This window comes from Lissotriton helveticus, chromosome 10 (genome assembly GCF_964261635.1).
Source record: "Lissotriton helveticus chromosome 10, aLisHel1.1, whole genome shotgun sequence".
NCBI classification, from domain to species: Eukaryota; Metazoa; Chordata; class Amphibia; order Caudata; family Salamandridae; genus Lissotriton; species Lissotriton helveticus.
Window position 1 is genome coordinate 380,534,122 of NC_136071.1, and position 23,720 is coordinate 380,557,841.

Here is a 23,720-nt window from a genome sequence, read left to right on the forward strand (position 1 = left end):
TAGCCTGGTGCAGACCTGTCAGTTTGTGGGTGTCACCCGCACCCCCACGAAATAAGGCTTTTGCCAACCAATGCCCTGAGGCCTGTCTATCACTGAATTGTGGAGGGAATAAATGTGTGCGCATACCCTAGAAATGGACAAACTGAGACAGCCCATGACAGACCCGGTGATTGACAACCCCTTGGGGAGGAGGCCTCTCCTCAAGTCCATAGTGAAGCTGAAGGTAATATTGAGGAATTTAAGGCCCTGGCCAAACCTAAACTTGAGACAAAAGTGTTATTGTCAATTGCGCTTGGACAAGAAACACTGCAGCAGGAATTTCTTGCCTCATTCTCGTGATCTGCTGAAAGACAGTAAAAGCAGTAAGTCGCCCATGGCTGTACTTTCCGTGTATATTTAACCTATACAAACTCTAAAACCAATCTTACCAGGCAATCGTGCTGTAAAAAACAGCATTGCACCAAACTTTTCCCCATGGCCATGGGATAGCGCCATTACCCCAGGAGGGTTTTGTAGCTCTGTGCGGATGTCTCCCTCACACTTGTGGTGGAAGATTGACAGTGATCCTGACTGTCTGTGGCATCCGTCAAGGCCCACCTCTGCCCTCTTTCCTGTGTGTGGTAAAAGCCTTAGAGTGGGTTCATGGGGACCCAGGCTCGCGCACGAGAGGGGTGCCCGAACAATACCCTGACCTCCATAGGGCTGCCCTGTTACCCCCTGCATCTGTGCTACATATCTGGAGGACAGTGCTGAAAGGTGCGGCCTCTCCCCCGGAAATTATTAATTGCACCAAGGTTAATATTATCTCAGGATGTTTTGGGTTGTTAATCAATCATTTTAGCATTTTGCACGGCATCTTTTCCTTTTTGCTAAATAATAACACGATTTTTTGATTCGTGATCATGCGTGCAGCCAGCAGAAAGCCTTAATGAATATTCAGTTTCTTTATAGCAACTACTGTGTGTGTTCTTCAGGTCAGATTTTATTATCCATTAAACAAATCAAACGGAAATATATTCATTTAAGTGATCGTAGATAGTGGGGCACACTTGTGTGAAAATGTTATGGGTCGGCTCCATTTCTGTGTTGGACCGTCCCATTATTGCACAAAAACAGAGTTGTGTTTGGGCGCAGAATGGCGGTGGGCGTCCCTTTGGCTCGGCCAGGGCTGTTTAGTCTTCTCTGGATTCCAAGATTAGGAACCGCGTGTCAGGGGTGATGGGGGTTAAAACACCGTAGTGACACCGACATCATTATATGGCTGCAGATAAAATGGTTTGATAGCGTCTGCGAAATCAAACAGATGTTGCGTGCCAGTGGTCATTGCTGAAGAATTTCGGGTCATTAAGGGCTGCATGCACACTCATATCAACTACTTTCTATACCCCTGCCTTAACAGCACTTACACCCCCCGCGTCTGACTTTTACCTACTAGTGACTAGAATGTGGCATAAATATTTCTACTGATAACTCCATTTTAGAGCTACTTTGTTTTAATGGCCATGGGTCTCGCGCAGAAAGACGCTTAGTCGCAATTCCATTGTTTCTCGCAGACAAAAAATGAAGAGAGCAGTTATGCGCCATTTCATTTACTATATAATATATGGAGCAAATATACCCACAGGGCCCGTATTACATATGGGGCGCGGCCCACTTCTGGGTGCGCAGGGGAGGGAGGGACTTGCACAAGCGCCATATTAGCACAAATGTGAACATGCCCTTACACCGTCGGACCAGCTATTTGAAACTGCTCGTCTGCCCTTCGCTGCAAGGTGACAGACATTACTGCACCCCTTTCAAGGACCGCTCTTATCCCACCCCCAGCCTGCCCGCAGTCTGGTTCATGCCCCCTGGGGCTGTACTATATATAGTGCTCCGGGGCACAACAAATGTGTGTGGGCCAGCTTTTTGCGTCTCTGTGGCAGTATGGTTTTACAGATAGAGGTGGGTGAGTCAAGTCAAGTCAAGTCAAAACTACTTTATTCGATTAGTTAAAATCATAAAAGGTACATATAAAAACACACAATTCATAATATTCAGTTAATACAGTTGAAGCAATTGTAATTCTTAAAAGATATCAGCCAGAATAAAAAAGGGGTTATCAATGGGTAATCATACATTTCAATCCGTATAATTTTAACAATTGTGTGTCGGCACTCATATGACCACAACTGAAAAGAAAGAGATAATAGGGTGCACAGCTGCTCAACTAACAGCACTATTTACACATCTTTGATTCTTAATACGGACAGCTGCAACAAAGTAACTTGCGATATTAAAAATAATCCAAGGAGTTTCCAGTAGTTGTAAGTAAAGCAGGGCAGGCTTAGCCTGAACAACCCCTATTGCTTTTAACAGTGGTATTATACATTTTAACCTAATATCATGATAATAACCACAGAAGAAGGTGTGTGAGTCAACAAATTAACAGGGTGAACTGAGCGGAGCCGAGCGTTGACAGGGCTCTCAGAGCCCAGGGCAAGCCGAGCCCTGACAATGTTTGGCGCGTAAACTGCGTTACAAACATAAACTTATGAAAAAGATGCCTACACATTAAAAAAAAGTGCCCTTCTTCAACATGCTGACGTGTGTTTCAATCCCACTAATTACATTTTATTACTGCATTGAGAGATTTAATAAAAATGACAGCTTTTAAACATGAACTTAAAAAAATATTCATGCCCCTCTAACCCCTGCCTTGCCATTAGTTACTTAATAGGCAAGTCAGTTGTCATGTGCACGCTGTATGTGCCATAGATTCTTACATGGAGCAGCATTGTAGTTTATATAAATCCGCAAATGGCTTTAACTTAATCAAAGAGGAGACCTATTGCATTTTCAATGCTTGTTTTGTTTTGTGTTTAAGAACGATGGCTAAAGGCAATCTGCATGTTCAGAGTTACAATGGGGAAGATAAAAATGTTACAGTATTTTTGTACTAAAAGAAGTGACTGTCGAATGGAGGAAGACTTGAGGTATATGAGTTGCCTTTCTATGACTAATTAATAACCATTGCACCAGAGATCATGCTACACTAAACACATTTTCTGTCTAACATTCCATCAGGTTTAGTAAGCGCTATATGAATGTAATCTCTAATTCCGTTAGCCATGCCCCTATCATGCAGACACTTGCCATCTGTGACGTTCAATCAGCATCAACTGCGGGCAGACTGCCGGTGCATGACTATTGTTTAATTTTGTCGTTTTATTTTAAAAATTAATGAAATCACAGCTAAATGTTTACATTTCTGTTAATGTGGTTTTACCAATCAAATTCACACAGGGAACCTTACAAATATGCCATAATCGTGGTGTAAAGATGCGCTTCTTCTTGCGCTACGCTGCTCTTTACTCGTCTCCCCTCGCGTACCTCGAAATGCTCTAGGGGTCGGGTCAGCTCCGTCATGTCTATAAAGTTCTAGAAGTGCCTTGTCCCAGTGCCTTCCTGCGTAGACCTGTCTGCTGTATCCCCAGTCTTTATAGAAGCTGCCTGTAGGCCGTGGGTTGAAGCTGTTCTGGTATTTGTGTGTGTGTGTGTGTGTGGTACATTACCATGTCCTTTGCATGTTTTTTCACGAGAGCGGGTCACATACCATGTACACGCCTCCAGCACACCTCTTACCGCGTTCATGTCAATGCCGTTTGTGTAGGACCAGGCGTGTTGGAAGTACTCCTCCAGTCGCTGCCGCAGCGGGTTGGGGATCTGGTGGAAGCGGATGAACTCTCGGACCCGCAGCATCTGTGTGTGGTACCGGGCGGTGCCAGAGTACAGCCGCTGGATGATGGCGGAGACGTTTCCAAAGATGCTGGCATACATCAGGGCTAGAGAGTAAGGGAGAGGTCAGGGTCAGTGGAGAATGAAATCAAGTGAAGTGCATAAGAACTGCGAACAGCAGTGCTAAGGCAGCTTACAGACCTGCCATCGGGCTCACAGACCTACTTATGCAAGAATAGGCCACAATACATATAGAGTTCAAGGGTCACTCACTGCATGGAGGGCTTCTCTTTCCAAACACATACCTAAAGACACTGGGCGGTAACAAGCTTTATTGCCCTCTACTCCAGCAAAGATAGAAGTTAATTAGCACCCACTGCGAAGACAATTAATGCAGCTAGACAGTAGTCAGTATCCCAAATCTAAGCCTTGTAATTAACAGAGCTCATCACAAAAACTATGGTCGGTGCTATTGAAAGATAAACTGAAACAAACTTTTGGATGTTAAATAGAATAAACAGGCATATCTTTTTCTATTGATTTATGCTTTGCCATACACCTCGGCTGATTCAGACAACAATGTATCAAGTGCAGAAAAAGCACGGCACATGTCACAATCCAACTGCATATCTAGTACATCTGCTGGCTGGTAGTAAAACAAAAATCAATCCTGACAAGACATGGGTGCAGAAATGTCCCTGGTGCCCGGAGAGAGATTACAGTGTACACCGAGTGATGGATGGGATGCTTGAAATCATCTCAGCCAATGTTAAATACTGTGGGTTGCATCCCAGCCCATTGTTATTTTGCACACCATGCCACCTCAGGTTGGACCAGCTATATGGTGCTCCTGTCAGCCGCGGCCCATGGAGGGAGGTCCGTGGGGCAGGAAGGCGGGGCGGAGGCGGGGCAGGGTGGGGTGTAGTAAACACCGGAATATGGATAATTGGAGGTAAGTAAACAATTAAATAAAGACGAATTTCTTAGCGCGCCCTGCATCGCAAAATGCGATGCAGCGCGCGCTACGAAATTCGTTTTATTTATTTAATTGTTTACTTACCTCCAATTATCCATATTCAGTGTTTAGTACCCCCCACCCTGCCTCGCCCCTGCCCTGTCTTCCTGCCCCACGGAACTCCCTCAACGGGCCACGGCCGGCTCTTGTGGGAACAGTCTAGCCCGAACTGCGAAGTCAGGCCCCCTCCTGAACAGGAACACAATCAACCCTGGACCGGTTTTGCCCTTGTTATGGGCTCATCAGCCTGAAATAGCTTGGTTCCAGTGACACAGTGTGCACAGGATCCATGTCTTGCTATGCCTGCCACATTTAGGGAGAGAGATTAGGCAAGGGTATCAGATTAACCCCTTCCGCGCTCATGACGAGCTCAGCTCTATTTGATAGGATCTCTGGAAATGGATGAAATACGTGCAGCATACTTCAATCAATCAATCAATCATGCCATTTGTATAGCGCACTACTCACCCGGGAGGGTCTCAAGGCGCTTGGGGGGAGGGGTATGCTACTGCTCGAACAGCCAGGTCTTGAGTTGTTTCCTGAAGGCGAGATGGTCCTGGGTCAGCCGAAGGTGGATGGGGAGGGAGTTCCAAGTCTTGGCAGCCAGGTAAGAGAAGGATCTTCCTCCGGCGGTGGCTCTTCGGATGCGTGGTACGGCTGCGAGGGCGAGGCTGGTGGACCGTAGCTGGCGGGTGGGCGTGTAGAAGGTCAGGCGGTCGTTGAGGTACTTGGGGCCCAGGTCGTGGAGAGACTTGTGTGCGTGGGTGAGGAGCCGGAACGTGATCCTCTTGTCGACGGGGAGCCAGTGCAGGTTCCTCAGGTGGCTGGAGATGTGGCTGCGTCGGGGGACATCCAGGATGAGTCGGGCGGAGGCGTTCTGGATGCGCTGGAGTCTTTTCTGTAGCTTGGCTGTGGTTCCGGCGTAGAGGGCGTTTCCGTAGTCCAGTCGGCTGGTGACGAGTGCCTGGGTGACAGTCTTCCTGGTCTCGGTCGGGATCCAGCGGAAGATCTTGCGAAGCATACGCAGGGTGTTGAAGCACGATGAGGAGACGGCGTTGACTTGTCTGGTCATCGAGAGGGAGGGGTCCAGGATGAAGCCCAGGTTGCGTGCGTGGTCGGTTGGCTTGGGTGCGGTGCCCAGGGCTGGGGGCCACCAGGAGTCGTCCCAGGCGGAGGTCGAAGATCCCTGGATGAGGACTTCCGTCTTGTCCGAGTTCAGTTTCAGGCGGCTGTCCTTCATCCACTCGGCGATGTCTTTCATCCCTTCGTGTAGGCAGGTTCTGGCGGTGTCGGGGTCTCTGGTGAGGGAGAGGATCAGCTGGGTGTCGTCGACACAATGATTATCAAAAAGTGGGTGGGAGCCTATAAATGATAAACTTGTGAAAGAAATGTAAATATATTTCATTTTCTAAACATCATAAACAATAATCCTTAATTAAATCACATGGGTGTGATTAACTGGGCATAATCAAGTGACGGTTACCTTCCACTGAGGCTGAGGAGATATATAACCTGAGGTCAGAGGTGAGAAAGCATTCCGCACCCATTGGAAACCATGAAGGTGCTTATATAGCGCTTTACAGTAGCCAAGTGCAATAGAGTGCCCAATGAAAAACATCCTAGAGGTTTATGGTATTCACGGCCGATACAGTCAAACTATTAAAATAATTACTCCTGCCTCCTATAGAAACATTTCCCAATTCCATGTAATGCCCCCCCTCCCCAGCCCCCACATCCCCTGGTAGAATCTGAATAGGATTATAAGGATTTTAAGCTATTCAAGTGTGATCCTGGCATTGGATATGATTCAGAAATGTCAGTACCCCTTTAAAAAATCCAGAGGTTTCTACAGTATCTTGCCATAATTAACATTTCATTTATATTCCAGAGATCTGACTGCTTTGATGAGTATTAATCAGCTAGGGAGATAGCGATAGGGATAGAATATCATATCAGGAAGCCAGTAGGACAATGGGGATGTCAGTTGGACACTCGACACCAATTTTTGTACGAGGATGGAGATAAGGAGGAAGCAAGGAGAACAAAGGGCATTCCAGGGCACAACTAGAGACAAGCCCCGTCCCCCAGAAGCAAAGGAACAAGATATAGAAAGGGACGAACTCATAAAGAATAGTTTAATTTGGGGCCTTGTCTGTGTAGCTTATGCATTTTGCCCCAAGAGGAGACACAACATATACCTTTTTGGCCATAGTCAATGTACAATCTACTATTTCAAATTAAAGATCTAATAAAACAACAAGATTTCAGGCATAACTTATTATCCTAGGAGGCACAAGAAAGTGTAGACACAAACTGGTTGATCAACCAATAGGATGATTAGAACACCTTAATGTATCTCATTCATCAATAAGCACAAAGAGGAACAGTTGTATCTCTTGTGCTTGGCCAACAGGTAACGTGCAATAAATCGATCAAAGCATTGACTGAATTCGCTGCTATACTGTATGACGTGTAACAAGCACACTTGATGGAAATCAGCTCAACAATCCTTGTTCTCATCGCCCAAGATCTAGCTATCGAAAGACTCCTCCCACGACCTGGTTCAAAGAGATGAGGGAAAGATGAGGCCAGACCTACGCTACCTCTCAACCAGACATTGTCTACTAATATTTACCAAGCAAAGCTTGCACACTTTTTCCCTCTTTCTCTTTGTTACCTGTCTTCCTAACCACCATCTTTACCCTCAGACTCCCACACGGATCAAGTTGTCGATCTAACGAGCAATTGTTGTGTCTCCTTCCTCCCCCTCCGACATATCTGTGTACAGACCGTTGAATTGGTCATCAGGCAACACATTAGCACTATATAAGCAACTTTACCTAGATAACCATTTACATAAGAAAGAAAGGTAGAGAGGCAGTACAGGAGCAAAGCCTTTGGGGCATAAAGGGGGTATTCAACCATGCCAAGGCCCTGCTCAGCCAGACTGAAGTGACTGCGAGGAGTAGCTCCAAAGCATGGCCCCAATGAACCCCTAATGTTAACAGCTTACAAATCCCATTGAACAGAGGAGAGAAGGGTGGGGGAGGTGGAGCAGCCTTGATCTTTACGTGCAATCCCAGAAGACAAGCTTGTTGCCACTGGTGCTGGTGACAGCATCTCTAGGGCAGGTGCTTCGAGGACAAGATGAGCTGCTGTGCCAGATGAAACTGAGCTCACACGTTGGAACCCCAAGGGGATCCGTTCTGTGGACTGACAACAGCCAAATGACACAGCACTGTGCATGATAGTAGGCCTGGGTGAAATTCCCATAATATCTTTTAAGGTAATTGCACACAATTATGCTAAATTACACAAAATTCCAATCCAGCATTTTGTACTATTTTTTACTGTAAAATGCGCCTTATGGGACACAGCGGCACGGTGCAAACAGCTGATCGTCCTCTGTTCATTCATGTTGTTCCAGTACTTTTTTGACAAGTTTTGTAGCCAAATGAAATCTCAATTATGCAACATGGGTTAATACCTTAATGAGCTACTCAACCTTCCTTCTTTCTGAAGTTGATTAAACGAGTAACCAGTGAGATGAGGAGTAACGTTGGATACTTTCAGCATTACAGGACAAAAATTGTGGTAAAATTCACTATGTAAAACATGTACAGCAACCCCGTGCAATTTCGACATACGGTGACATTTTGCACTAAATTATGTATTTACTGAACGTGCCACACAATTCAGTATCTTCAGCATATTTTCCAAGCTTCTAGAAAAATCTACTTTCTAGGTCAAAAACATCGAAAGTTACCATTAAACAATGCCACACATGGGCTACGCAGTACCAGACAACAAGCAACCTTCAACTGATCACCTTTTGGTTACTGACTGCTGTATGTATTCAGCTGATAAACTGGTACTAATGCAGTGGAAATTGTGCTTGACTGCATTCAGGTGAGTTCAACTGACAAAATAGTGAGCTAATACTTCCACAGAAAGTGTCGCATTATGCCACATTATTTGGCTTTCCTTGGCTCATCATTTTGTCAACTCTGCTGAATAATGTTGCCCTCCATTGATGCATAATTTCAGTGGCACTGAAAACAGGCTATTATCATATAGTAACATTAACTCTCCCTCTGAACACTCAAGCACCTATTCATAAAGGTAAATTCAGACAAGGTTAAATCTAAAAGTGTAAGTTTACTTATATACTTTGGAGTAACTTTCATTGGACTACTCACCATTAGCGAGTGTAAAGTTACTCAAACGTGTAGACTTACATGTCTCTTCCTCCAGAGGGACATGTAGGACTAAAAAGGAACAATAGTAAGTCCGGTACCACACATGGCCAGCCACTGATAGTGAAAAACCTTCCCATAGAACATAATGGACACACTGATATAAAATAAATCCCCATCGAAAATAATTGTAAATTAAACTAAATTATTTAAAATATTTCGAAATGGAAATCATTGTAATGCCATATAAAAATTAGTGAATAAAAAATGTTCTATTTTATTTTATTGTATATTGTAACATTTTTTAATGTAAAAAAAGTATCTTTATTTGTATTTGAATATCAGTAAATTACTTTAAATTCATTCTATACTTCACTTTCAATAATTAATAATAAAAAATATTTCACAATCCATGTGCTCCAAAAATGGACTCCTGATCTTTGGGGGAAGAGCACGGAGTCGATGGAGCACACTGGCTAGTGCATCTGCATCCAGAAACAGTAAAACCATCACTCAGGGCAAAAACGTTTGTGGTGAGGAAAAGTTTATCAAAGTGGCTATGTTTTACTATTTCTGGAAGTGCATATTAAATAAGAAATATATTTGTTTTACTTTATTTGGGATTAAAAAAATGAAACTGGATTTTTTTAATTTACTATATTTTGTAAAAAAAATAATATTTTGTCCTACTTAAAAAAATATATATAAAATTAAATAGCTAAAATAGAAGTATTTTTACTCATTGTCAAAGTGAGATATACAGCATTAATAACTTAATTTTAATATCAAATGTAATTATTTTGAATTTATTAAATAAAAATTCCATTTAAAGTAAAACAAAATTATAGTCTGATTATGTGTTATTAATTATTACAAGTGATGTATAGACTCAAATAAAAAGAACAATAATGTTAAAATAAAATCTAAAATGGTTATTAAAATGTGTTAAAATACAATTAAACGTGTTATATTTTTTAAATGTGTTTTTACATTAAATAAAAATTATATATATTTTTATCTAATTTAAATAATGTAATTTAATTCAACATTACTTCCTATGACGTTATTATTATAAGCATGTACCTTCTTTATTTTCTATGGAAGGTGTTTCTGTTCCTGTGATTGGCCAAGGGTGGTGCCGGACTTACTCCAGCTCCTAGCTGGAGTACATTTATGACTGTTTGGTCTGATTTATGAATAGCAATGGGATAATTCTTTAGTGGGTGAATGCATGTCTCTACCTAAACACCTCCCTAGTACTAATAATGTACTACAAAATGCAGTTTGTGAAGAGGCCCCTAAGTAAACACCACCCATTTCTTCAATATGATGTTTAGATCCAAGATGAACGAAGAAAATAAGTAATGACCTATGAATCAGGCAATATAACATACATTCTAACCACATAATAATGCTCAGAGTAGGGTAATAGTATCGTAGGTAAGAGCATTAAACACTATACTCGCAGGCACCTTCAATGCAGCAAGGCACATAATACGTGTGAAAACCATTACCAATGAGTCTTTCGTACAGCAGTAACCTGATGTCATCCATTTACACAAGACAAATGCACAGTTACTATGTGTTATATGGCTGTGATGCTGCCCAGAGTAATTAGAGACAACCAGGATATTTAATTATGTATCTGAATATTTTTAGTGCATGAAAAAATGTAAATTATCTACAAAACTTGAGAATTTCCATTGTGAATGTCGGCAATGACTTTTCACCAAACATTCCAGAACATCCATACCTCAGATGAAACTGCCTGGTATGTTGGAAAAAAATAACTGCATCAACCATTTGTGCTGAAACCGCCATTAAGCCACCACTTTGGGGAGTAGTCCTTGTCAAACGTCAGATCCCAGGCGCTATGGAGGAGGCGCATCCACCATGTGAATCAGATTCATTCATTCTCCAGATTATTATTCTTCGATAGCCGTGGCCAGAAAGTTGTATTTTGTCAGCTCACAAATGAGTTTTCAAACCTGCAGGCACAACTCTAGTTAATGTTTACATTGCAGGGCTCTGCTCCTCGATTAACCCCTTCGCTGCGGCGGCTATTCCGCCGCAGCGCTAAGGGGGAGGCGGGGCCGCGCGGCGGTCCCGTGCTCGTTACGGAACCGCTCCGTCACGGCCCTCGGGTGAGCTGTGCTTGTGACGGAACGGTTCCGTCACGGACCCGCCTGCCCATTAGAACGTTAGCGCAGGCGCGGAATTCGCGCCGCGCAGCCGCGGTGAGCGGGCCGTGACGGAACCGTTCTGTCACCAGCACAGCCCACCCGAGGCTCGTGACGGAACGGTTCCGTCACGAGCATGGGAGGGGTTAATAAAACCGTGACATATGACAATGCACATTTTTTCAGAATCATAGAGGACCGCGCCTGCCAAACCATTCCCTGGACATCAAATGACACCCAGATTTGTAATGTTTAGTTGTGCTATTGTTGCTATTGTCAAACTCTTTGATGTTCTGATATTATTTTACGTAGTGCGCCTTCACACAGCGTGGCATGTCACAGTGAGCTGCGTTATGGCACTCGCAGCCAGGTGGTAGCTGCTCCATGGCTCCGTGGCAGATCCATGCAGTTCTCCTCTTAGACGTGATGTAAAGCTCACTAAGGGCCTGATTATGAGTCTGGGTAGGCACGCACCCCCAGACTCACGGTGATGCAGCGGTGGTGGCTTCCAACAGCCCTATTACAACTAGAACAGTCGGACCGCCATTGCACCACCACAACCATCAGAGATTGCGTGGCGGTCTTGAGGCCGCAATATGCTTGGCAGGGCCGCTGCATTCTGCCAACCATATTACGAGTTTCCGCTCTGCCATGGTTTTCATGGTTGTTCCTACCCCATGAAAACCGTGGCGGAGAGGAAACAACGGGGGCCCTACAAGGACCCCATGTTGCCTCAGGACATGAGGTGCTTGCAGGGGGGGGGCACATGCTGTACCCCCCTGTGTGGATGCAATCCAGTATCTGCATGCATGGACTGCACTAGTCCATGCCATGTAAGTACTGCCTTTGAGGTTCACATTGCGGTGCCTATTTCAAAGGCACCGCAATGAGACCACTAAAGAACCGCCCGCCAGTGGCAAAAAAATTCATAATCCGGCAGGAGGTGCATACACAGGTTTGGCGTTGCGGTAGTGGGCGGCAAAGTGGCAGTCCCGCTCCTGCACCGGCAAACTCAAAATCAGGCCATAACTGACTTGACCTTCAAATGGTCGTGTTCCTCTAAATTTGAACACTTTGGTAAGTAAAGGGGAGAGGATGTGGTCCGTTGGCTAGACTGCTGACTTTGGTGCTGGAAACCAAGCTTCGAGCCTCAGAACGCGTCCACATCCTGTGATTCTGGGCAAATCACTTAATCTCCCTTTGCCTGAATGTGTCCTTGTTTAACGTAACCAGTGCTCATGTAAAGCGCTCCAATACCTTCGGGTCGAGTTCACGCTATATAAAATCTGCATTAAAAAATAAAATAAAAAAGTAAAGATCTGGGGTTATATTCACTGGTGCAAAAAAAACAAAAGAGCACAAATACATTTGTCCCATTTCTGCTGACCCTGGAAAGAGGAGTGAGCACCATGTATTGTCACCAGGGCTAAATATGAAGCAATTTTGTTTTACAGTTGTTGCTTTGTTTCCAGACCAGCTATAGAACAATTAATTTGCTAATAAAATGTAAATATAAGCACGAGCACTGGAATTATGTGTCAGGGAAAGGGACAAATTATGAGACAGTTTTGAATAAATTATGCTGCAAAAAAAGCAAATTATGTGGCCTAATGTGGCACATTTTAACACTTATTAACACTGTCTGGGCATTATTGGCACTTCTTTAGTACCAGTTTAACACTCAAATATAGAAATAGGCAACAGAAAGGTGACCAGTCAAACTCTGCAAAGGGCATTCCACTGTGTAGCAACATGTGTCGCTGAGTTTTTAGTAACTTTTGAATCGTATGAACTAGAAATATACATTTTTGTTAAAAACTGCAGATTATTCAGCAGAGGATGGATTATGTGTCAAATGTGGCAAATCTGTAAGTATGCAAAAAATGCAAAATTGTATAACTCCAGTGGCACTGAATACGAAAGAGTGAAAGTGTCAAGAAAAATCATTTACATTTATTATGAACGTATACTTTTTTGAATGTTTGTAGCCTCTGATTTCTTTGTTAAACACTCTGTTACATACTTAAAGGTTTGGTGAGCCATACACGTGCTATACTTGTGTAGGTCCTGGTGGAAAAATATTTCTTTAATACTGATTGGATCGAAGATTGCTCACAGAGGCACCAAAAATGGTGCAAATAAATTAGCTTTTTTTAGCACCAGTGCTAAGTTTCCATAATATGGCCCCTTGATTCTTGCTGTGGTCTTATCTGATCTGTACTGCCCTTTTCTGTCCTTTGTCATGGGCGGAATATAAGGACTTGTGGGTTTCGTTTATGATTCGCCCTCTACCAGAGGCATCTTAAGAAGCAGAAGGAATTAAAATCTCTGCCTATGCCTATTCTAGCAGGGATCCTTTACAGTTCAGGTCCCTATTATGTAAAGGGCGCACTTTCCCTGTTTGCGCCCGGTGCACCTTAAAACAGGTGCGCCAGGAGCAAATAGGGAAAGTACGCCCTATTACATGGAATGCGCTGCCCTCAGCGGATTCTTGTGAAAAACGGAACATCTGCTTTGAAGCCGCTCCATGTTTTTACTGTACAGGCGGCCCCTGCCTGCACTTTCAAAGGGGATTAGAGATCCCCTTACAGGCTGGTGCAGTTAGTGGCTGCACCTGCCTGCAACAGGGTGTGTGGGGTATCCATAAGATCCCCTTTCCCACCTCCAGAGGGCTGCTCGCAGGGGGCGTACTGACAGCGCACCACCTTTTAGGTGGCGCACTGTCAGTGTGTCTCCTAAGAGCTTCTTTGGCTCGGTACCCACATCTGTAATACGGCACGGCCGCAGAGGCAAAGGAATTCTCTCATTTGCATGGGACACGCCCCTATGCAAATTAGGGAATGCCCCTGCAGTAGTGCTATCGATATTACAGAAGCCCCTATGCGAATTAGGGAATGCCCCTGCAGCAGTGCTATCGATATTACAGAAGCCCCTATGCAAATTAGGGAATGCCCCTGCAGCAGTGCTATCGATATTACAGAAGCCTCTATGCAAATTAGGGAACGCCCCTGCAGCAGCACTATCGATATTACAGAAGCCTCTATGCAAATTAGGGAATGCCCCTGCAGCAGTGCTATCGATATTACAGAAGCCCCTATGCAAATTAGAGAATGCCCCTGCAGCAGTGCTATCGATATTACAGAAGCCCCTATGCAAATTAGAGAATGCCCCTGCAGCAGCACTATCGATATTACAGAATGGGCCGCACAAGCATCTGCAGTCCCTTCTCTAATTCCAAAGTGACCCGGGAGCGTGAAAAGCAGGCACAAACGCCCATTGCGCCCCCGGGGCACTCTCTGTAATATGGCCCTAGGTGGTCATTTTATTTGTGCGCTCATTTCATACTAGCCCTTGCTGTCTGGGGAGAGTATTAAACTCCTTCTGAGGTGCAAGGCATTTAAATCGCAGTTGCTGGTTGAGAAGAGTGTATCCTGCTGGATGGCGGCCAGCAAGAGGGTCTATTAGCCACCAAAAGCAACTAAAAACCTACTTTTCTTGTTCAGGAATATCTGGCGCTCTGGAACAGCTGACGGATGGCGCTTCCCTCTGCTGACTTGGCTGCACTGCCTTATTTATACCATCTGCAGGCACGCACTATATAAATCAAAACAGCATAACCTCAATTCCGCGTTGCTCTTCTGCCTGCAGATCTACAACTGGTATCTGAGATACCGGCTGCATACGTAATCCTGTCCTAAATACCCCCCCCCCCCAACCCAGTAATTCCTATACTGAGAGATTGGGGTGAAATAAGGAGATCTGAAAATGTTTCGCTGCCCTGATTGCCCCCACCCCGCTTTCCTGTACATGTACGCTAAGCTCAAATCAGCTAATGTGAATCAGTTCTGAAGTGAGCATCCCATGGTGTTTCCATGGTAGAGCATATGTGCACAGCTCTACTAATGCACATCGATGTATATTCACCCTATGCCATTGTTGCTTCTGTGAAGAGGTTAAGTGGTGCTTTAAAAATCTAAAATCCATTGTAGCTCCCACACTGGGACCCCATCCAAAGCCCCGCCAATGTACATCAATCCTGACCTGCAGTTTCACCCACAGAACCTGCGCTTTCTCCTATCGTGGATTGCACAGGTGTTTTTGTTACTTCCTCATTAGGATGGTTAATGGAACAATGTTCTCATTATTATTGCGCCATTAATCTCACTTAGTCAACATTTTCAGAATTGTAATTGGGATTCCCAGTAATGCGAATTATAGACGGAAAAGCACAAAATAAGAAAGACTCAAGAATACCAGAATGATGAACAAATAAATAATAGCACTTACGTGGTGGCTAACTGTCATGAGGCAGTCTTGAAACACTGGACCTGCTGTTTTCTCCCCTGCACAAGCGCTGACTCAGTTTCCACCCCCTCTAGTTCTTGCCCGCCCTCCTCCATTCTTCCGCAACCTCAGTGGCGTAACACATACATCGAGCTCTCTGCAGACTGTGATGAGTGGCCACTAAGTCTCCTATATCTCATAGATATGCATTGCTCTTGGATTGAATGTGGCCCCCTATAAGAGCTGTGGGCCCCTGCACCACAGGGGCTGTAAGGGCCTGTGTTATGCCCCTGCTCTTTCTGCTTCCATTCAATGTACCTCACTCACAACTTCTTTGCCTACCTTCCTTAGGAGTAATCCCAAATGTCCTGCTCCTCTTCTCAGGCGTTGGTTTCTCCGCACTAAGGGCCAGATGTAGAAAGCCTAATACCGGTCGGTAATGGCCGAAATTACCAAATTTCGGCCGTTCCAGACCGGTATTAGGCTTTTCAGATGTAGGGGCCTAATTAAAGGATTCGGTAATTTACCGAATCGGTAATCTAAGGAATCGGTAAATTACCGAATTCTTAAATACCGATTCGGTAAATTACTGAATCCCTATTGTAGGAAGCACTCAAGTGAGTGCTTTTCACTTGTAAGGATTCGTTATTTACCACCGACTACAAGTTGGTGGTAAATATCGAAAACCCTAAAAAAAGCTATTTTGTGCTTTTTTCAACTGTGCCATGTGGCAGACATACATGCCCTTAGGGCATGTATGTGTGCCACATGTGCACCCATGCACTATACAGGGGTGCAACAGGGTGTCAATGTGACACCCTGCCACACTTGTAAGTCTACCTCCTTTTACCGATTCTGTATTTACCGATTCGGTAATTCTCATTCATTCCTATGGGCCTCAAGGCCAATAGAAATTAATGGGGAATACCGAACCGGTTACCGATTTTTACTGATTCAGTAAGATTTACCGAATCATTACCTACATATCATTTACCGATTCTAAAATACAGAATCAGTAACATTTGGTATTTTAGAATCGGTAAATGATATTTACCAACATCTGGCCCCTGATGCTTAAAAGTACTCCCAGTCTGGAAAGACGGATCAAGCCTGTTTCTCCTGAGCCGTATAAGTCTCCCTCCTCTGGTCTCCTATCCTCTCTAGCTCAGCAAAGAAAATAGACTCCATAGCACAGGGAGAGACTCATCTGCCATGCTCATTGTCCAGCCCCAGATGCTGTTCACAGTCTGTTCACAATCAGTGCTGAAGAATAATTCCTGGGGAGACAGACTGCCTAAGAACAGTCTTGATCCTAGACCCAATCGAACAAGCTCCTCCCTCAGAGATAATGATCTTCAGGAACAGGTCAAAAGCTATTAAAACTGATACACCATTTCAAAGCAGGTATGTAAACAAATACAAGGCAACTTATTCCTCTCCAACCTTCTGAACCACAGGTCTCTCTGTTCACATCTTTCATCCAAGATGAAGGAACCAGAGAATCTCATTCAAGTGCCCGTGGAATCCCCAAAATATTTCATTTCCAAGTCCACTCTCTCCTCACTGTGGTGCTTACTACAAAACTGCTGTTCTACAGTTAAACATTGCTTGTAGATTTCAGACATGAGTGTGAACTTTAACCTGGATATCCTCATTTTGACAGGAACAAGGCTCAATGAATCCACAGACAATCATTTTGACTCCCTTACCCCTCCACACTACTCCATTCTTCAGTCTGACAGTGAAGATAGACATGGGGGGATTGTGGTTATCCACAAGAACACACTAAGCTGCAGAACTCTCCACTATCAGAATCAATGCTTTCTTTCATTCCCCTGAGAAACAGCACATTCATGGAAGAATGCATTGCATTTACCACAACTCAAATAATAGAACATGAAGCCTCTGTCTCCCTTGTTTACCTCCATCTACATTGGGGTGATGAGCACTGTAAAATAAACCTGTTAATGCATTCTCTTCCTTTCTCTGCAATAACCATCTCTTTCAATACTGCCAGAAACCCACCCAAAGCAGGTTTCCTTAGTGATCTGAACATTTCAAAGGACACACTTTCGACAGCCAATAATCCCCATCCCATTTGATTTGCCTGTCCACGTTCAATTTTTTTTATATTGACCCTTGTCCACCTTTAAAAAAGAAAGATGTGGTTTTGAAGCACAAACACCATTGACATTATCTCTCTTTCTAACAAGGTTTGCATGAACCTTCCCACTCCAAAGTATAGGCACGGTATTCATTTCACAAGAGATGAAAATAACAAGTGGATGAAGGCCCAGATCAATAAATTTGCTCCTTTAGAAAGCAGAATTAAATGGCCAAAACTTCTCCAGTGATTCGCAAAAGATCTATAAGCGGAAACTGAATGTCTGATATAGCTCAAGAAGAAATGGAGATGATCTTTTTGTATATCCAATTTGACAAATTTGAGAGCTGCCAGAAGAAACTACCAATCTCACATCTCCAGAGCTAAGTCCACACACTTCAAATAACACTTGGACGCTTCCAAGGAATCGGCCAAAACTCATTTTCAAATTGATAAACAGTAAAACAGTGATCAGTAAAACAATCAGTCTTCTATAACAATGACTAATGCACAGGAAGCCAAGAGTGAAAACGTTATTAAATTTTTTTTATGAGAAAGTATAATCTATTGATCTGTCCTTCCCTCAAGATCCACCATCTTCAATGATTTCAAGCTGATCGGTTAAGCTCAGCAGACCTGATCACATGTCGACCCAGTGTCTGAGACAGTGTGTCAGAAACAAAGTGTGTCAGAAACAAAGTAATTGGATACCATATAAGGTTAAACTACATAAACAGCCCTGATGCAATACATGGCACCATCAACAAAGAACTTGCCATGCAGCTACTATGCTACTGGATAGCCTTGGTGTATTCCTCACTAAAACCTGGTGTCGCCGCATTAGTTTGAAAATCAGTCAAGTCTCTCCCCTTGTCAGAAAACCCTGACAAGATGCTAATAACCTGAATACCTCCAGTCCTGTCTCTACTCTTCCATTCTTAGGGAAGGTGATAGAAACCTGTGTAGCTTTCAAGTTTCTCTCCACATCCAGGAAGACAACCTCTCAATACTTTCCAGTCAGGATTCACGGAGGCTACAGCACAGAAACTGCCCATTTGCGAATTGTGGGTGACTCACCCTGCATCTCCAACTGTGGCAAATACTGCCTACTTGCCGCAGCGCTTCTTCCATTAGGCTGGAGGAGCTTTGCCTCCCCCAGTGGAAGCATAGCAAATATGAAAAACAAAATGGTAATAAAATGAATTAATTACCATTTTATTTTTCATTCTGGCAACCGAGCCAAGTGAGAGGGCGAGGCCATAAATGCTGATTGACAGCAGCTGGGAGGAGTGGTGCCCACTTCCGTTTACAGTGCGCATGTCACTTTTGCAGTCCGTCCTGCGATTGGCAACCTGAAATGCTTTTGTGACTCTAACCCAGTGCAAGTCGTTTGAAAACTAACCCCTAGTGGAGGGAACAATAAACATTGGTTATTCACCGCCAACACTCCCCAAAGATTTATATTATCCTCTTCTCTCCTATTTGGCTGCCCTGGAATACCAGGCTCCCTCATCTCCTGCACTTTGGCCACCAATAGCCGAACCACCATCGTCCTGATGCAGGTGAGTTCAGGCTCCCCGAGGTTTCTCCACACAATGTTGGACAATGCATGTGACCTCTAGTGCACCTCTCATTTGCACCAGTGTGCTCTGAGAATTGACTGGGATCCTGGTGATTGCCTCCAACCGTGTCCAGTGTTTTTTTCTGCCCTTCTTGTTGAGATGCTTAACGGCGCAGCTGAAATCAACCTTTAGGAGGGACTGAGATAGGAGTGCTCTTTTCTGTTAAAAGTTGAACGTTAAAGCACTTTGGGGCAGAATATAACATTCCAAGTTCCTGTTAGTGGGGAAAGCAGTGGCAAATGGTGGATTCTGAAACACATTGCTCCCTGTTGAATTGGCCTCAGGATAATAGAAGAACGTAAATCTAGTTTACAGGCTATCTGAACTGACACCTCCACAATGTTTTTAAAAATTGGTGGGCAATTAGTTCAGTTTACAATAAAACAAAATGACCTCACCCTAATATTGATAAGAAAGACTATAGGACATTGTGCGTATTGGGAAAAAGAGCGTTAAAACAGAATCACAAAAATATATATTTCATTTATTGCATATCAAAATTATTTGCTTTCTTATAGGCACGCCTTATTATCCTATGTGTCTAGTAATTACATTTTAACTTAAAACCCGCATGGTCTTGCTTGGAAACATGCCTACGATAAGGATACTGCTGTGGAGTTTTGTCTAACTTATAAATGGACAGTATTATGTTGTGATCCCCATAAGAAATGAAACAAGGTAATACTCTGCTGCTGACTGATCACCTCACTGGTGGACACACGAGACACCATCAGATACATTTTTGTGTTTACTATTAATGGACATTGTTTAGTCAATGTAGGACAAGAATCTTGCCTAGGCCGTTGACCATGAGGACAGTGACATCATAACATTTGTGCAATGTCTATATGATAGGCCAGTCAGTACTCACATATGTAGGTATTATTAAAGCACTGGCAATACAATAATGATAGATTAACACTTATTTTAAGAGCTGATGTATAAATCCACAATGGAGAAAATGAGCATGTGATGACATACCAGTCAGGCGAGGCAGGTAATGTTTCTTCTTTTTGCAGACACATCACAATACCCTTGGAACTACAAAAAGGATATATTAAGGGATGCTAACAGTGAAGGGTGTTATGCCTGTTTAAAATGTGGAGAAAGGACAGAAATTATGCGAGTATGATAATAATAGATGTATGAATATGCCCTAAATAATTACAGGTATACTACAATTACAATTGTGTTATTTATCATTCAAGTACACCTGTGTGTTTTTCACCACATAAACACCTACTCCTTTTATATATATATATTTTGGTTATTACTTCATTGGCATTATTATATTGCTCAGCTATAAAGATTTAAGGATCCAGTGATATATTAGTATATACGGTGTAGTGCACTTTGAGCAATATTCATGGATAGTCTGTTTTGATGGTATACTTTACAAGTGTATTTGTGCAATGAGGAAGACATTTTTAACCAAATATGTTGTCCTGAAGAAGGTGGTTTAGTATAAAGAAATACCAATAAAAAGTGTTGACAAATCATGGGATCTTATCTTACTACTATATGGACTCAATGTGATTGAGATTGACGTCATGAACTCTTGTACATAATAATTAAAGCAATTAACTTTGTCTAGGTTATGTTGTATGTTTTATATTTAGTCATGGTTATTTAACTGGCCACCAGGTAAATAGTGAATTTTCTCTGCTATTCACTAGTTGAATAGCAGAGATTATTTACTATTTGGCAGGCGGCCTTGAAAATAGCAGAGACACTTCACTGTTTACCCGGTCACTGACTGAATGGTAGAGATTTTGCACTGTTAGGCTGGCAGGCATGCAAAGAGCAGAAACATGTCCCTATTTACCAGACAGCTTGCTAAATAGTAGAGATTCTTAATTGTTTGACTGGTGGCCATGCATATAGCAAGGAAGCTTCAATAGTTACCTGCCCACTGGCTAAATACCAGAGGTTTTGTACAATTGACTAGCAGCCAAGCAAACAAAAAACTTCACTCATTAACCAGCTGCTGAAAAAACAGCAGACATGTATAATTAGGCCAGCAGACATGTAAATAGCAAACTTAATTATTTATGTGGGAGCTGGTTAAGTAGCAGACATTTCAAATTGTTTGAATAGTAGCTTGGCAAGTAGCAAACACGTTTCAATATTTACCCAGCAGCTGCCTAAATAGTAGAAATGATGTACTGTGCTGTCAGTGGCTTTGCAAATAACTTGAAAATAAACCACTTTTTACCTGATGACCGACTAAATAGTAGACAGTGTGCACAAATTTGTCAGTAGCCAAGCAAATATCAGAGGAACTTCACTGTTTACCAGGCTGCTGACTAAACAGCTTACAATGTGCTTTATTTGGCCTTATTACAATTTAGACACAAACTTACACCAAGTAGAACCGAAAACAAGGAGTGAAAAAATAGGCATCCATCTCCAAGATGTACTATTTAATTTGAAAAAGTGGTCTCAAATGTTTTGAGACAAGAATAGCATTTTGCAAACATGAAAAAGAACTGTTTGGTCAATTCACGAAATTCAGTATCACAGTGGGTTGCAGAATGACCTGCATAATTGATATTCATTAGACAGGTGGCAATTTGAAACCCTCTTTGATTGGCTGTCATTCTAGAGATTTTGGCCTGCAAGGGACGACACAACATCATTCCTATGACTGCATTCTAAATGTAAACTTTTTTTTTCAAACAAACCCGTGTTCTTTGAAGGAACTAGGGCTGTTTAAAAAAAGTTTCCGGTTTCAGAAAACCTCTCCTCTTTGAGGCTGTCCAAATGATTTCAAAAGGAGAGGATCCCTTCCCATTTGAAAATTAGTTACCACCCCAACTCAGGGATTGTGAACTACAAAAATGGTTTGTGACAACGATTGTAGTCATAAACTTTCAATAAATTGCTTTTCGAATTGGAAAGAGGAGGGTGAAAACCCATTTCATGAACCTTTCTATTTGCAATTCGAAAGCGACTACAAAAGTCCTTTTGCTAGTCGAAAGAATTTTCCAGGTCTTAAAAAGGGATGTTTACATAATGATAAGCACTTTTGTGGTCACAAATCCTGTGACTTTGCAGCATGAGGCCCTTAGTGCTAAAACTAGGTTAGATGCAGGCTCTAATCCATAGTTCGAAAGGTCAGTAGTGTTTGAATGTTTCCAAGTTCTTTTGACTGACATAGCATAGCATGCTACTCCAGTACACCGTGGGCCAAGATATAGGAACATGGAAGGCCCTTTATGGCGTTGTCTTGTGATTCACAAATGCTCCTAATCTTACATTTACCTGCAGAGGTGACTAATGATAAAGAAGATTAGATCCTTTGTTAGACTAGTTAAAGTTGTTTACTCTTCTAAAACTATGTACTCGATCTTACTTGCAAAGCCATGGAAATTTACCAGTGCAAATATAGTTTTACCTAAAGGCTTCATGTTAACACCTCTTTTTCTGCAGCAAGTGAATTCTGAAATTATTTATTCTGGTTCAATTCAATTAAACACACCATACTAAAATACCTGAAAGCAATAATTTGTAAGTGTGAAAATCAGAACTGGAAATGTATCCCAGTGACATATAGCCATCTAATATTTAGGGTTGAATTAATCAAATTAGAAACAATTGCACAAGGTCCCTTATGAAGTGAATAGAACAACATAATTGAAAGACTTCATTCCAATTTCAAGACCGAAGAAAGAAAAACTATAGGCCTGATTTAGAGGCTCGAGGACAGAGTTAACTCTGGCGGAGGACAATACCATCCTTAGGGACCTTTGCCACCAAATTGAGAGTTGTCTGCTGGCTCTATTGGACAACTCTCTACATTGACAGGACCTGCTGTCATGGTGTTTCCTGTCTATGCATGAAACATTTGAAGGACAGTACCATCCGACATGATGGCTAGCCAGAAAACATTTCTTAAAAGTTCTTGTTTTTCAAAAACTTATTTCCAACGCTGGAGTTTGTTTTACAAAAACAAACAACTAATGGTCCCACATGCTGGATCCTTTTTACCCAGTGTGACAGGGTCATTACTTTTTTTCCTGTCACAGCCAGGTTTTACTCTAAATTAGGTAGACAGTATAAAGTCTTTCCTCTAACAGCCCAATCTCTGTCGGGCCATCAGTGGAAGTATTCCATCAAGGAGCCACAAGCAAAGGAATAGGAGTATTCATTGAACTGCATGTCATTGGAATTAGAATGGATTTTCCCAGTCAATCAGAGAAAGACATATCAGCATCAAAGACACAGAATAAAAGAAACGTGCATATATTTTTATTCATTAAATGTATTACAAATATTGTGAGAAATAAGACAATGAATAAACAGGAACATTTACTTCCCTACATTCTTGTGGCCTACAAATTGGTAATTTCACAGTTCCACTTTAGTGCTTATTTTCCACACAGTGGATGTGGACCCACTGTTGTGGTTTGAGAACTGATTTGGGGCAATTCTCTCTCCAATATATCCCACAACAGTAGTAAAAATAGTGCTGACTACAAACAGAAGTATCCAAAATAAGGACACAATGAAGCATTATGTTTGCAGTACCTCACTGTCATCAGTCTTCCTGAGAAGTCATCAGGATCAGACAAAAGGGTACCCAGGCTTAGAAACTTTTAC

The 23,720-nt window shown here is 42.7% G+C and overlaps 1 protein-coding gene across 2 annotated transcripts in view; it reads right to left on the reverse strand.

Moving 5' to 3' along the window:
* Nucleotides 1-23,720, reverse strand: part of KCNH2 (potassium voltage-gated channel subfamily H member 2) — a 1,950,790-nt gene that overhangs the window by 157,700 nt on the left and 1,769,370 nt on the right. For both annotated transcript variants that reach the window (XM_078662767.1, XM_078662768.1), the window contains one exon: nt 3,625-3,824. In XM_078662767.1, coding sequence (XP_078518893.1) covers nt 3,625-3,824 — 200 coding nt within the window. The remainder of the gene's footprint in view (nt 1-3,624; nt 3,825-23,720) is intronic.